We start from the raw sequence: 15,257 nt of genomic DNA on the forward strand, positions 1-15,257 counted from the left end.
TCTTCGTCACATGGCTAGCCATTTATCCCAGCATAATTTATTGATTAGGGGCTCCTTTCCTCATTGCTTGCTTTTGTTGACTTTGTCAAAGATCTGATGGTTGCAGGTATGTGGCTTTATTTCTGGGTTCTCTATTCTGTTCCATTGGTCTATGTGTCTGTTTCCACTAGATCAATTTAAGTTGATATTTTCATTATTTTATTTCTTTTCTCTTACTTTATATTATTATTTGTTTAAATTTTTGTTACCTGGTTGAATATATATATATATTATATATATATGTACATATATATATATGTACATTTCCTGGGTAAAGGCAATAAAAAACTGATGTCATTTATTTTTCTGCTGTCTCTGCCTTTCTATGCAGGAAGTCAGGAACCCTCATATTTTTCCTTGACTACTTATTTGGCCTCAAGATGCTGAGTGAGGCTACTTGTGGTGTCAGCCTATGTGCTGATAAATCCTCATTAGCAGTCCACTCTTCTCTGCCTCATTCTCAATCCTGGGAGGATGATCATACAAACTCTTACATGTGGGTTTCCTTACCTGTGAGATTTTTGTTGGGTTCTGTTGATGAAATAGGTGGAGGAGAGAGGTAGGGGTACTATTTAGTATACAAGATAAAAAAATGGTACAACCTTATAGGTTCCTTGCCATGAATGGAGCTTAGCTTCTAAGAAATCAGAGAACTAAGAACTAGGTAGAGAAGCGTTGACTGCTAATGAGGAGTAGTAGTCACACCTGGCAGTAGTCACATCTTTGAAAGTAGTTTCAAGTGGAGGTAAACACTCCAGTTGGACTATCTGGGAAAATTCTTTCTGAGTCAATTCTAAGAATTCAGTGAGATTCCAGGCTCTGAACCCTTAATCATGTAACTCTTAGGAGACTATTAATTGTGTAACTATTAGGAGCTTAACTTAGCTCCATTCATGGCAAGGGATCTACACAGTTGGACCATATTTTATCTTTTATACCAAATATAAAAGATTTATACCTCTCCCTTCCACCTGTTTCATCAGCAGGACCCAACCAAAACACCCAGGTAAGAAAACCCACATGTAAGAGTTTGTATGGTTATCCTCCCAGGATTGAGAACTAGGCAGAGAAGAGTGGACTACAAATGAGGAGCAGTAGTCGCATCTTTGCACAGTGGGTCTTACTGGGTGGAATTTCCTTCATTGTCCCAACTCTTCTTCAGGCTCTGGGCTCCTTATTTGTTCCCTTTGCTTCATCAAACATAGGCCCATGACCAGCTGTACTGGGAGACTCTGAATGTCTCAATATCCCTGTATTTTTTTAAAAAAATCCTGTCCACTCTCTTTAAATACACCCTTTATTAATTTTTTCCCATAAAGGGTCTCCGTTTCCTTCTGGGAACCTGTGTAATCAACTCTTGGTAGGTGATAAAATATAGGATAGAGTGATAGTCATAATGATAGCAATAGGTGCATATTACTGCTCGAATACTTTATTTATTTGGTGTGCCGGTTAGATCAGGGTTGGTTCCATCAAAATCATTGCAGTTTATTTCTTCTAAGATATCAGAGCAGTTTGGAAAATATCATTTATTGCATCTTCAACCAAAAATGGCAAAGAGTTTTTGCCAAAAACTTTTAGAGGCTGTGCTGCTTAATGTAGTTTGGTTGGAAGTCGTAACTTGGACAGTGGCATTGAGCGATATGGTGTGAGGAGGATAGGTGAGAATTTCAGTAGTATTTTCAGTTGGTGCTGTGGGGATTGCTGCTGATGTGGAGATGGCAGGCTCTGGTGTTGAAGAGATAGGTACTATTGAGGAGGTGACCGTCATTGTGGGTTTTGTGGAAGTGCTGGTGGTTGCTGTTTTGGTAGGGGGATTTGTGATGATTGTTGTATCTGTAGTGGTGATATTTATTTGGGGCTCAGGGTTAGAGATAGGAAGGTAAACAGCAAGGAAAAAAGGAATAGGAGGAAATGGGGATTTTAATACCCTAATAGGTCCTACATAGTAAGGTCTTAGTGGGAAATGTAGGTTTGGATAACCCTGAAAGAGTCGAGGTTGCCTAATAGGTTCCAATGGAAAGAGTTGAGATAGAATGACTGCTTGGCTAAATCGAGAAAAAGAAGATGGTGGAACTCGCCCTGGGACAAAGGGAAGAAAAAGTGGTGAATTAAGTCTTGAGCCATAGGGAGGTGGGGGACTTGGTGGAACCCATCTTGGCCTGTAGGGTAGAGGTGGTGGCAGCTGGCCAGGCAGATATGGTCTTCTGGGGAATCTTTGACTCTCACTGGGCTGTGGAGATAAAGGCAAAAACAGTTTCTAAATTTGATCATTTAAAGTTCAAACATTAGGATACACTATGTATTAGTATGTGTACTATGTATACATTAGGATATACTAAGCCATAAGTCATATATTTCACTGAGAAAATAGTTAGCAAAAATAAGGAATAGAAAATTTCTTGTTTATTCTGGATGCCTGTGCAATCAAAGAGAAGTAGAATAGTATTAAATCAGAAAAAACAAAAAAAAGTGGTAAGCTTGCTATCTGATCTGTAGGTTTTAGGGAGGAACCAAATCACCTTGATTGTGTATAAGAAAAGACCACCTTTGAACGTAGTTTCAAGTGGAGGTAAATACCCAGGTTGACTATCTGGGAAAATTCTTTCTTACTTCATTCTAAGAATTCAGTGAGATTCCAGACTCTGAACTGTTAATTGTATAACTATTATATGCAACACTTCTTTCTAGGGACAAAGAGAAACAGATTTAAGACACTGCTTATGTGAGTCTGAAATCCAGTGGAAGATATGACCCTCAAATGACAATACAAGGCAATATAACGAAAAGCCTATGGAGCCAGTATAGTATGTTGGTTAAAATGAAGACACTGGAGTCTGATTGCTGGAGCCTCCTAGAACCAGTCTTTCCATTGTTGCATGCTGTCTGGGGGACTTGCTTATGGTTATCTCTGCCTGTTTCCTCATTCCTCAACTGGTTCTAGAAATAGTTCTTAACCATTTATAGTGGTAGAGAGGATTATATATAATCTATGAAAAGTGCTTAGACAGAGTAAGGTAGAGTAAGGGCTCAATATAATTTTGAGTGATTTTGTACTCTATTAATAACAAACACAGCTTGTAGATGGTAGCAATTCAAGAAATAATTGATTAATACTGTAAACAATTATAGTGATTTAGAGGAAAATTTTAATTTTTATCAAAGAGAGAGGACCAATTGCCATGTAGAGAAGATAGCATTTGAAATGAGGATAAAATAACAGAGTGGAAAGGAGGAGGAAGAAGCCAAATTAGAATAATATCATAAACAAATGAACAAGGTCAAGAAAATATCGGTTCTATTCCAGCAACCATCAGAAGACCAGTTTGCCTGAAACAGAAGCTTTAGGAAGGTGCAAGACTCTAGTTATTCTCCTATAACATTCAACTCCTTCCTGTGTCTCTGCCATACTGCCTTTAGAAACATCAAACTTTTGTATCAACTCTATGCAAACTACCTTCCCTAGTCCTACTTCCATGGTGATGAACATTGCTGGATGAATGTCACAATCTCTAATGGTAGCAACACTGGAGAACTATAGTGTCTGTGTTTGTCTGGTGCATCAGCACTGCTAAATCATTTCCTCCCATTTTCCCCAAAAGGCTATCTTCTCAGCATCTATACCTCACTTCTACTTTTCTTGCTCCCCCCTACACCCATCAGAAGATGATCTTGCCTTCTATTTTACATAATTTAGGCCATCACACGTGAGAACTTCTTCACTTTCCTGCCCTACATCTATAAAACTCACAAATACCTTGCTGTTCTCTCTTCCTGTTTAAGACCAGTCTCTTCACCTGTGTTTTATATCTACACCTTCTCCATCCCTAGGGTCTTTCTTCTCTTTTATTCTTGTAAAATAAACCTCTTTCTGATCCCTGTATGTATTGTTTCAGCTTATAATATTGACTGATATCTCATGTATTAAAAAATCTCATTCTTAACATAGAGTACCCCTGAAGCTTTCTTTACTAGCTTATCTCTCTCCATTCCTAGCCAGATAGTGAGGAAAGCTGGTTTAGATTTTCTGTTTCCACTTCTCAATTTCCTTTTTATCCTGGCTACTGTCCCCATCACACAACTGAATGTCTTACAAACATCACTGACGACTCAAAAATTCCAAGTCATTTCAGAGGGAGCCATTGTGATGTCTTGGTCACACGATCAATTCCTCTTATATCTACATTTGCCTCTTATATGTACATCTACAGGTCTTAGTTATCACCTTTTATTCTTGTAACATAAAGATAAACACATTTATTTGGGTTCTTTCTGGACTATTGATCCATGGACTTCCAAACCACAGGCTATCCAGTATCTTAGGCCTTATGGCCAGAAGAAGAAAAATAAGCCAGGTTTGTAAAATTCTCTTTCTCTTTGTAACTTGAACTAGGAAATATTGAGATATCCTAATTAGAAGTAGGAACTAAAATGTGAATATCGTGACATGAGAGGAGCCAGACAGAGGTTGGAGCATTAATAAGGGCCACGTGCAAACTAAGCTATAAGGACACATGACTGTGAGTAGAGAGAGCACATCTGAGGGAGGGAACAGTACAGAAAGAAGCAGGGATGCCATGAGAAGCAGAGATCAGTTTTTAGGGCTGCCTGCTTTTGCTGTGCCAGTTCTACTTTATATTTATTCTTGCATTGACTTCCTTATTTAAGGAAGGAAGAAAACATTTACTGAGAACCTGGCCGGGCATGTTTCCTTCCTTTAAGGAAAAAGGAAGTCAGTGCAAGAATAAATATAAATTAGAACTGGCACAGCAAACTAAGGCAGCCCTAAAAATGCAAGAATAAATATTGTGAGTGGAACCCTGTTCTTTGCAAGCAAACACGAAAGCCTGTTCCACCATCCAATCTCATCTTTTGCCACTTCTTTCTCCTTACTCTGGCCATGTAGAACTAGGACTAGTTCTTTTAACATAACGAGCTCTTTCTGGTAGTCCCTGTGCCTTCGTAAAAGCAATTCCTGTAGCTGAGAATGTTTCACTCCTGCCCTAATTTCCATTCACTTGGCAATCTCTTCCTTCAAAACGTTTAAGTGGCTTCACTCCCCTCCCCCAATACTTTGATATGAAAACTAAAAGAATTGTACAGAAAATATCTTTATACAATATAAAATCAGCCAAAATTTTACTTTTGTAAAGCTTCTATTGGAGACAAAAGCAAACTTCATCACTTTCTTTTCACAGTGATAGTAATTATTTGTTTTCATATTTTTCCCCACTTTTAGGCCATGTGCTGTTTTACTGCTGTTGAAGGAATAAGTTGTATCTTCTTTAGCTTTGTGTCTTTAGTATCTTAGTCAGTGCTTGGCATCTTTGTGAATAATAAAGGGTATGAGGAATTGGAGGGGAGCTAGGTGTCTTTATTCTTTTTGTTGCTTCAGCACTTCTATTATAATACTTACAGTCACTTATAATATTGTATAGTGTAGTAATTATTAACTTCTTCAAACAATGTCTCTGTATTATTTATCATTCTGTCTCCAGCTTCTGGCACCTTGGAGGTTCTCAGCACATTTTATTTTTTTTTAAACTGGGTCTTGCTCTGCTACCCAGGCTGGAGTGCAGTGGTGTGATCTCAGCTCACTTCAACTTCTTTCCCCCAGGCTCAGGCAATCCTCCCACCTCAGCCTCCAAATTGCTGTGACCATGGGAGTGTGCCACCATATCCAGCTATTTTGTTTTGTATTTTCTGTGGATATGGGGCCTCACTATGTTGCCCAGGCTGGTCTCAAGCTCCCGAGCTTAAGCAATCCACCTGCCTTGGCCTCTCAAAAGTGCTGGGGTTGAAAGTGTGAGCCACCATGCCCGGCCAGGTTCTTAGTAGATGTTTTTGAATAGATGAATGTGGACTCAAATAAAAAGGAGATATTAAGTCATGACTGCTAACATTAATGAAGACATAAGTGCCAAGAGGAAATAAATTAATTAAGTTTTAATCCTTTTGAGTTTGAAAAGTCATAGAAGTTTGTAGATGCAGATTGAAATATCAGAACTGGAGAAATCGATTTGGAAAGCACTATTGGGTCAAAGCAATAAGTAAGAAAGTAATGAAGAAATGGCTGAAGACAGAAACTTGGACATCAGTAAGAGAAAGCTGAGCAGGTAGTGAAGGAAAATCAGAGACAGGAGGAAACCCAGATGGTACAGTACCCTGGAAATTAAGTTCAAAGTGAGCTTTGATGAGCTGCTCTCTGGACCCTAAGCAGAGGTGGGGAGAAATCATGTGAAAAATTATACCTTACAGCAAATAGCTGACCCCTAACCTCCATTCTTATTATTTTTATCTTTTTCTATTCTCTTAACACAATTTTTTCACTAGCTAGTTTCCCTCGTCCACTGGCCAATGGTGGTGAACTTTATAACCCTAGGCAAATGATGAAAATGCCTTCTTAAGGAGTCTACATTTGCGGCCAATTACCTCCACAAATGATAAGCTTATTTGAAACAGAATACAGAACTGGCTATTTTGAGTTTCATTTTTCTTATTAAGGGAGGATAATAATAATAATTGTCACACTGGATTTCTGGAGAGATTAAACAGGGTACTTTTATAATATACTTCTTGGCATATGTTAAACACTCCATAAATGGAAGTGGTAACTTTAATATTATTATTATGCAGCCCACCCACCTATATTTAAATTTGATTGTATTCTCTCTGTAGTTTTAACATTTGATGGTTTTAAGTAATCAAAAATGATTTAATGATGTTTAATGATGTGTGAGTTCCATGAGGGCAGATATTTTTAAATTTATTATTTATTTGTCAAACATTTAAGGAGCTTAGATGCAATTTTGTTATATAGATACATTGGAGTTAAGGCATGGGGAGGTCGAAGCAGGGCCTTGTAGGTAGGGATAAGGACTTTGTGCCCCTGACTTCTAAGTGTTATGGAAAATCATTAGAAGGTTTTGAACAAAGGAATGATATGGCAATATTTACCTTGCAAAAGCATCTTTCTGGTTATTGTGTGGAGAATAAACTACAGGGACAATAGTGAAAGCAGGGAGATCAGTTATTATTGCAACAGGTAGGAAGTGATCGTTGCTTGGCCTAGAATGGTAGCAGGAGGGTGGTGAGAAAGGGTAAGATGTAGATGATGGTTTGAAGGCAGAGTGGGCAATATTTGCTGAAGGAGTGGATCTGGGAAGTGATAGAGTCAAGGATGATTTCAAGTTTTTTTTGACTTGAGCAACTGGATTTGTGCCAATAGATGGAGAAAGGGTAAGAGGATGGTGTCCTGGGACACTGACATTTAGAGATCAGGAAGAGGAGATGTGTCCGGAGGAGACCAACAAGGAGTCGTCATTGAAGTAGGAGAAAAATCAGGAGAGTGGAGTTGAGGAAAAAGAAAAATTCCCTTTAAGTAGTAAACTGATCATGTCAAATACAATTTAGACATAATTATCGTGGAGACTGAAAACTGACCCTTACACATGGTCATTTGGAGTACAATTTGACAAATGTGGTTTCATCGAAATGATGTGGGCAAAGTCTGCTTGGAGTTGGCTTAAGACAGAACAGGAGAGAAAGTGAAGATGCGCAGAGGCAACTTTTTCAAATGGACCATGATGGGAGCCATAAGATCAGTGGAGAATGAAAACAAACATATAGATGATATTACCTCATATTTATGTGCTAGTAGGAACAATCAATAGAGAGAAGGAAAAACTGCTGATGTAGGATGTTTAGATTTAGAGTAGATAATTGCAGGATAATTGGAGGAATCTCCTTGCATAGGGGAGAGGATGGGACCTACTGTACAAGTTGAGGGGTTGGTCCTAGAATACACTGGGGTGATTTTAGTTCATCCCAGATAATAGAAGAAAAGGCAGAAGATAGGCAAATAGATCAAGGCAAGTTAAAATTTTGTTTCTCCATTCACAAGTTATGTGAATTTGGGTAAGTTATGTAACCTCTCGTTACTTTCCTCATCTTTAAAAGAGAGAAAGTTACAGTATCTTTCACATGATGTTCTTTAGAAAAAATAATTAAAATGACAAATAATTTAGCATAGCATTTTTGCATGCACACAGTTTCAATGAAACATAAATATTTTTTGAAAACTCATGAATAATGTTGGGTTAATTTTATGATTATTTTGTAAATGAAGTATCAGGTTTTTATATGCCATTTTGCCTTGTTCACTATCTCTGTAGACTGGGAGTTAGCAAACTAAGGCTGTGGGCCAAATGTAGTTTGCCTGTTTTGGTAAATAAAGTTTTACTGGAGCATAGCCATGCCCATTCGTTTATTGTAGCTGCTTTCAAGCTACCTCAGCCAAGCTGCCCACTTATTACAGGCCCTCAGAAGCCTACAATATTTGTTATCTGGCCCTTTTCAGAAAAAGTTTGTCAGTTCCTGCTCTGGCTATTGTTACCAATCTGTCCTTTATACTCTGACAGTCATATACCTGTTCTACCCCCTACTAAAATTCCTTCTTCCCAAATTTTCTGCATCACATAGTCAGTTATTTTGTTTATGGTTTGCCTTCCCCAAGTAGAATATAAGCTCCATGAAATTAGAAACTTTTTGTCTGTTTTGTTCACTGCTGTTTACCCAGCATCTAGAATAGTGCCTGGTAAATAATAAGTGCTCAATAAGTATTTTGGGTTGAACAAATTACCCATCTTTGGTGATAAGCAGAAATTTCTCTCACTTGGTTTCAGAATGCCATTTCCTTCCTTGCACATGGCAAAGAGCATAAGGCTTTCCCATGACAACATTTGAGCATTTATACAAACCCATAAGAAGTCCTCAGGCTTCCTGTGTTTGATTTCTCAGTCGACCAGGGCCTCGCTACTCAAGATGTTATTTGCTGCCCAGCAGGTCAGCATCAGTATCACCTGGGGGCTTGTTAGAAATGTAGACTCATGGGGCTCAGGCAGACCTACTGGATCAGAGTCTGCAATTCTACAAAATCCCTAGATGATTTGTGTTCCTGATAGAGTTTCTAGAGTTTGTAGAGTTTTGAGAACTACTGGCTGTCTTCGGTTATTTGATATCTGCTTATCATTGGTTTAGTTCAGGCTAAAGGTTTTGCTTCGCTTTTGGTAATTATTTTATCATAGCCCTTTCTGTAAAGCATTTTATTTATGTTCCCTTTTTAAGCTTATTTTACTTTTTACTTTTTTAAAACCTCCATTTCCTATCCTTACAGATTAGAAACTGCCAGACTGACAGTTTAACCAGAGCAGTTTAGTGGATAGATTGTGCTGCAAACAAAAGCTTCCCTATGTTAGGGATGGCAGGTATTGGCAAAAATGCTGTCCTTATTCATCTTGTGAGCATGGCAGATGTCCTTGTCAATCAAGAGATACATTACCTTTGAACTTACACTTGACCTATTGTCCATCCCTGTGTCATGCTACATATAGCCTATCCAATGGCATGAATGAACAGGTACGACTCTGAAACCTAGTTGTTATTACTTGGCGTCAACTACACAAAGGTCCATTCACTCGTTGTGTCATTTCCCTAATACTTATTGAGGGTTTATCTCATGTTCAGCTCTGTGCTATGTAAAGGAGCATCCCAAATAGTCCGTGGGTTTTTGTGAGGTTTGGGGGTAAAACTGTGCTCCAGAGTACATTGTAAATATATAAATATGAACTGTTATTTTTAATTTAAATTCTGGATAGTCCCTATCTCAAAAGAGATAATCTCTGATATATTGAAAGTTTTAGATGCTAAGTACAATAAAATTTCTTTATTTAGACTAACGTCTAAGACTGTTGTTAAGATTTATCAACTTTTCATGAGACAATGAATACAGCAAGACATTTTTGCTAGAGTGACATTAAAATTATGTCTTGTGGTCTTGTTTTCTTATATCCAATAGTATTTAATTCTAACATGAGAACATTTATGTATTAAACTCATTTTTTTAGGACATGGAATCCTCTGCTTCTTATATAAATGGGATTCTATACTCTTTCAAGGTAGAAAAGAATTTAAGCTGCATTTGTCTTGCAATTCAGGCTTCTGGAATAAAAATATGCCATTAATTCATATGAATCCTCAAAATGGATGCTTTATGTAGGGTTCCTCAGAAGTTGTCTATCCTCAGTATGAAACAGAAGGCTGTAGATAGAGAAATAAAGACAGCATTTCCTCTATTATTGTCTCTGAAAAGTATTCTAGTCAACAACCTCTCTTTCATTTCCCCCAACTTTCTCAAGTTTACTTGATCATGGCTCTTTCTTTACCTTCTAATTTATTGTATAAAGTCTGAATTAGTATTTATTAATGTTAGCAGAGAAGTCATATTTGTCATATTTGGGGAATTCTACCAAAAAAGTGGTATTCCAGAGTAATAAATTTGATAATTAATTGTAATTATTTACTTACATTTTTTCATATGATGGATTAAGTTGAATTTACCTTGAAAGCTCTCTTTATATATTTCATGCAATTATAACATAAGAGCTTGAGAAGCAAATTTCAAGAAAATTCACTCAAGGGGTCTCAGACTTCAGCATAAGTAAGAGTATCCTAGAATGCAGGTTTCCAGGCCCCAAGATCAGCTATTCTTTTTTTCTCAGGTCTGGGATAAGTTCTGGAAATGTTCATTCTTAATAAGTGGATCAGGTGTTTCTGATATAGGTATCTCATGGAGTATAAAACTCTTCTATTTCAACCTCAGAAATATAATTTTTATATAAATGTTATTACATATCACTATATGCTTCAGAACAATACAAATGTCATTAAATGTCACTAAAGAGACTTATACCAATATCATTAAAAATCAAAAAATGTTTCAGAACAATAATGCTACTTTATTTGTGTCATTGCTAGGGTCTATTGACATTTATTTATTCACTAGTTTCTCTTAGGTAGGTACTATACTATGAAAAGAAGACCTGATCTGTGAAGATCCCAATTTGGAATTCGACTTTGGTATTTCTGTGTTAACCACCACTAGGCCCAACACACAGTGGATTATCATTAATTACTAAGAAATGAGACAAATAGGGCTCTTTCTCTCCTCTCAAGCCCACCCAACCCCAGCATATGCTAGGAAAATTTGTCTTACTCTGAAATTCATATTATGCTATGATGTTTTTGGCTATGGCACTTATCACTTGTTACTTTGCATTATGTATTTTTGGATCTCCTATAGAGCTTTAACAAATGCTTTTCAAATGTTTGAATTAGTGTAAGTGCTTCTTGAGTGAATGATTTCTTTTTCTGTTTTTATTTTTTTCCCAAGTGAGTAACACTTTAATTTCCAGTCAGTTAAAGGAATATTTTAGTCATAACGAATATATTTTCAGGCATCAGAAAGGCTTTCTGATTTTAGTTTTTACAAATATTTTCAATAAAAAACTATTGTACAATCAGCAATCCTTGCATTGATACACCATGTTGTCTTTTAAGAAAATTTATCATGAAGCTCCAACTGTATACTTTCTTATTTCCTACAGCTTTAAAACATTTAGTAAGCTTATATTATATTTTTCCGACAATTTGATGGTAGTCCTTTTGAAAAAGAAATAAAAAGGAACAGATGTTTTTAGATAAGAGCTAGCTCTCCTAGATATGACCTGCCCTGTGTCCTCTTTCTGGAGTCCACTGTCCCTTCACGCTTAGCAACCAATGACTAGATGGTTACTCATAAATGAGAAAGGAAAAGGAAAGTAAGAACAAGTCCATAATGATCCACAGCTTTGACACTGCATTTTTATACACAGGACAAAATTGTTGGTATCAAAACTTTCTTTGAAGTCATGATTAACAAGAAATATGAAAAGTAAATTTCGAATTGAGGGAACTTACTGTGAAACATGAAATAAGAGCCAACAGGCCCAAGAGGAAATTTAATTTCATTCTTTAAAGTTGCTCCTAAAAACAGACCAAAGATTATCCACAGTTAGCCAAATCAATCAACAGTGTTTTTCAGAATAAAAAATGTTAAAGCATTTTAATGCTTGTTATGTAAAATGATGAAGAAAGACCAACATAACCTTTAAAGATGTGCTTGATATTTTGGGGAAAGGAAGCAGCATAGATGCACAGCAATACTGTCATGTTTGTGATTTTTAAAAATAAAAAACGGCACTACTTTATTTTATGAAAGGTAATTTTCAGATAATTATTGAAAGTACATTTTAAAATTAAAGCATTTTTGGAAATTCCTTGTTGCCTTTAGTGGTGACTAACTTGGAACATAACTAATTAGGGTATACTTTTAGTGCGTTTACTTAAAATTAATCAAAACTTACAGATTTCTATAGATTTGTGACCTAAATAATGTCAATGTGACAGGACTGTTGTAAAAAACAACTTCTTAATGCAATTATTGTGTTATTACTATTATATCTGTCTGAAGCAAAAGAAATTGTGTAATGTGTATTTTTCCTTTAACATCACTCTACTGAAGTATAATTACTTTCATATGATTTTTTCCAAGTTATTCCAAAAGTTAATTATTGTCTATCAGTGTGTGAATTAGAAAAAAGAGGTTTTTGTCCTAATTTATTTATAATTTTCAACAATATTTAATAAGTACATGGCACCCTGGGTTCTGGGAAGGCAAAATTCAAGCACATTGGCTGACAGATTGTTCTGGGGTCCATGTGGTATCTGTCATTTGCATTAGTCTTGAAAGTGACGTAAGACAGATCGATAGATCCTATAGTTGTATGTGCATGTGTCTACCCCCTTAAAATAGCTTTTTTTCTAATATATTTTCCTATTAGAAAGCAGTTTAGCAGTACATAAGAAACATAACTCAAACAAGAACAGAAATGCAAATCTATCTTATACACCTTTTTAAGACTCTTCTACTCAGGATTGACTTTAGAGACCATAAAATATAGCAGTGGAAAAAGTCAATAGATTGTGAAATTGGATGTAAATTGTGCAACTAATCAATGTGAATGTTCTTGACACTTTTTCAGGAATTTTAAGGAATTTTACCACTGACAATGATTTTTTTTTGTTAAACACATCTGAGATTTTTAGGTAACATGGCTATTTCCATCAAAAGTCATGAGGATGATATTCTTGAGAATATGAACAAAAGCTAGAATTTCAAAGTGAAAATTCTTACATTCATATTTCCATATACCTACCTTGGTAGAAGAGTCTTCTTTGGAACAAATTACTGCTTAATCTTACTCTTGCCAGATACTCAATTTAGGTAGCCACAATTTAAAAGTCCAAGAGGAGAAAGAACTTTGATGGAAAAGCCTTTCTTCTTAAATACCTCTGTCTTGATTTTTATTGGAGTTAAGAGAAAGGTTGAGAGAGGGCAAAGTTCTGTATTGATATTCTTTACTGAAACAAAGAAATGATAGTTGCAGTTGCCAGTTTGGCAGCTTCATCTACAGAACTGTGATCCAATCACTGTTCTAGCAGGCCCTGGGGCAGCACACAGAATGCTGGAGTACAGTGGTTTTCAAACTTGACTGCACATCACAACTATCTGGGGAGTTTTAAAAAAAAATTCCAGTTCTCAGACCTTACCCCAGAACAATTTATCAAAAGTTATGGGGCAGGAAGACAGGCAAAATAATCTAATTTTGTTTTAAAAATTTTATTAATTTTATTTATTTTTTTTCTTCCAACTTTTATTTTAGGTTCGGGGTATCTGTGTAGGCTTGTTACATGAGCAATTTGTGTGTTGCTGGGGTTAGTTGTACAAATTATTTCATCACCCAGGTAGTTAGCACAGTACTCAATAGGTAGTTTTTTGATCCTCATCCTCCTCCCGCTCTACACCATCAAGTAGGCCCTGGTGTCTATTGTTCCCTTCTGTGTGTTCCTGTGTACTCAATGTTTAGCTCTCATTTATAAGTTAGAACTTGCAGTATTTGGTTTTTTGTCCTTGAATTCATTTGCTTAGGATAATGGCTTCCACTTGCATGCATGTTGCTGCAAAGGAACACAAGAATTAAAAAACTCCCCAAGTTATTGCAAAGTGAAGCTTTGTTTGGGAACCACTGCTGTTAAATGCTATAGATACTGAAGTTTTAATGTGTCTATACATATGTATCAGAACTGACATATATGTGTGTGTGTGTGTGTATATATATATAAATAAAGAGTTGGTTTATTTGAGAAGAAGCTTATCTGGGAAGAAGGAATTTAAAGAATGGAAAAAGTAGGCAGTTGAAATAAATTCTTTGTTTTAATTTTGAAAATAACAGGAGATATCTAGTGGTGGGAGATAATTAGGAAAGAGAATCCTTCTAGTTTCTTATTTTCAATTTCATATTTCTTTCCCAGATGTATAGTTTTGTTTAAAGATACTGTACACATGTATTTGAGCTACTTAAAATGTTAAGTATATAGAAATTACTTAATGCATTTTTCTGAAGTTAATAATGAATATCTGGACTGCTTAACAGATAATAAATTCTCCAATATATGTTACATTCTGTAAGTACGTGGTGTTCTCCCATTATCTAAACCAGATGGATAAATACAATGTACACTAGTCTACCAAAGATGGGAGGTATGGGAACATTACACAATCTATTTTACATTTATGGCAAAAGGATGTAGTAAATTACACAATTTTATGTATAAGATGAAGGCAGGTACTGAGAAATTTACTCATATGAAATGAAATCTATTCAGTTGAGAGGAAATTACCATATGCTAGAAGAGGTTATGCTTTATTTTCTAATAGCCATAATTTGTTGAATCCTTACCATGTCCTAGACTGTGTGCTAATCACTTTATGTAGATTAGCTCTCATGCTCACAACAACCCCTTGCAATGTACGTTATTATTATATTACTGATTAGATAATAAATTAGAGAGGAGTCACATAACTTGCTCAAATTCACTAAAATAGCTGAGAGGGGAATTGACCTTAAATTTGCCATATTTGAGAGCTTGAATTTTTCCCCTAATTATACTACTTTGTCTCTCAAATCCAATTATTTGAAACACTGAAGAAATTAATATATTTTTAATAGTAGCACTCATTGACGCTTGAATGCAACTCATCAGTAGTACATGAAATCTATTTAGGGAGAAGTAAACCGAATTTAGATGATGGATAGAGCAGAACAGAAGTAAATATCAGATTCCATTATATGTAAGTACCTTTCAGGATATATTATATGGTTATACATGTGGATGTACTAGGTTATTATGTAAAATATATGTTTTCTGTCAGCTGCAGTCAATAAAATGTAAGAGTCTTTCGTTTTAGGGTAGTTTAACGATTATGTGTAGCATTCAAG

General features: G+C 35.9%; 1 protein-coding gene across 2 annotated transcripts; it reads right to left on the minus strand.

Annotated features, from left to right (window-relative positions):
- Nucleotides 1-1,453: 1,453 nt before the first annotated feature.
- On the minus strand, nt 1,454-13,292 carry OPRPN (opiorphin prepropeptide). 2 transcript variants are annotated; one of them, XM_025385895.1, is made up of 4 exons: nt 13,134-13,292; nt 11,836-11,901; nt 11,604-11,659; nt 1,454-2,272 (listed from the first exon to the last, which is right to left on the minus strand). In XM_025385895.1, the coding sequence occupies exons 2-4, from the start codon at nt 11,884-11,886 to the stop codon at nt 1,996-1,998; spliced, it is 384 nt and encodes a 127-aa protein (XP_025241680.1). In that variant the 5' UTR covers nt 11,887-11,901; nt 13,134-13,292; the 3' UTR covers nt 1,454-1,995. The 2 variants fall into 2 exon arrangements, with proteins under 2 accessions (XP_025241680.1, XP_025241679.1); XM_025385894.1 differs by lacking the exon at nt 11,604-11,659.
- Nucleotides 13,293-15,257: the final 1,965 nt, after the last annotated feature.

The sequence above is a fragment of the Theropithecus gelada genome, chromosome 5 (assembly GCF_003255815.1).
Source record: "Theropithecus gelada isolate Dixy chromosome 5, Tgel_1.0, whole genome shotgun sequence".
NCBI lineage: Eukaryota > Metazoa > Chordata > Mammalia > Primates > Cercopithecidae > Theropithecus > Theropithecus gelada.

What these genes read in the sequence shown, in the direction of transcription:
- OPRPN (XM_025385894.1), bottom strand. Translation starts at nt 11,886, where the DNA reads ATGAAATTAAATTTCCTCTTGGGCCTGTTGGCTCTTATTTCATGTTTC. An exon ending in CTCTTATTTCATGTTTCACA is followed by an intron (nt 2,273 to 11,835) that starts GTAAGTTCCCTC and finishes TTATCTCCACAG; the next exon opens with CCCAGTGAGAGTCAAAGATT.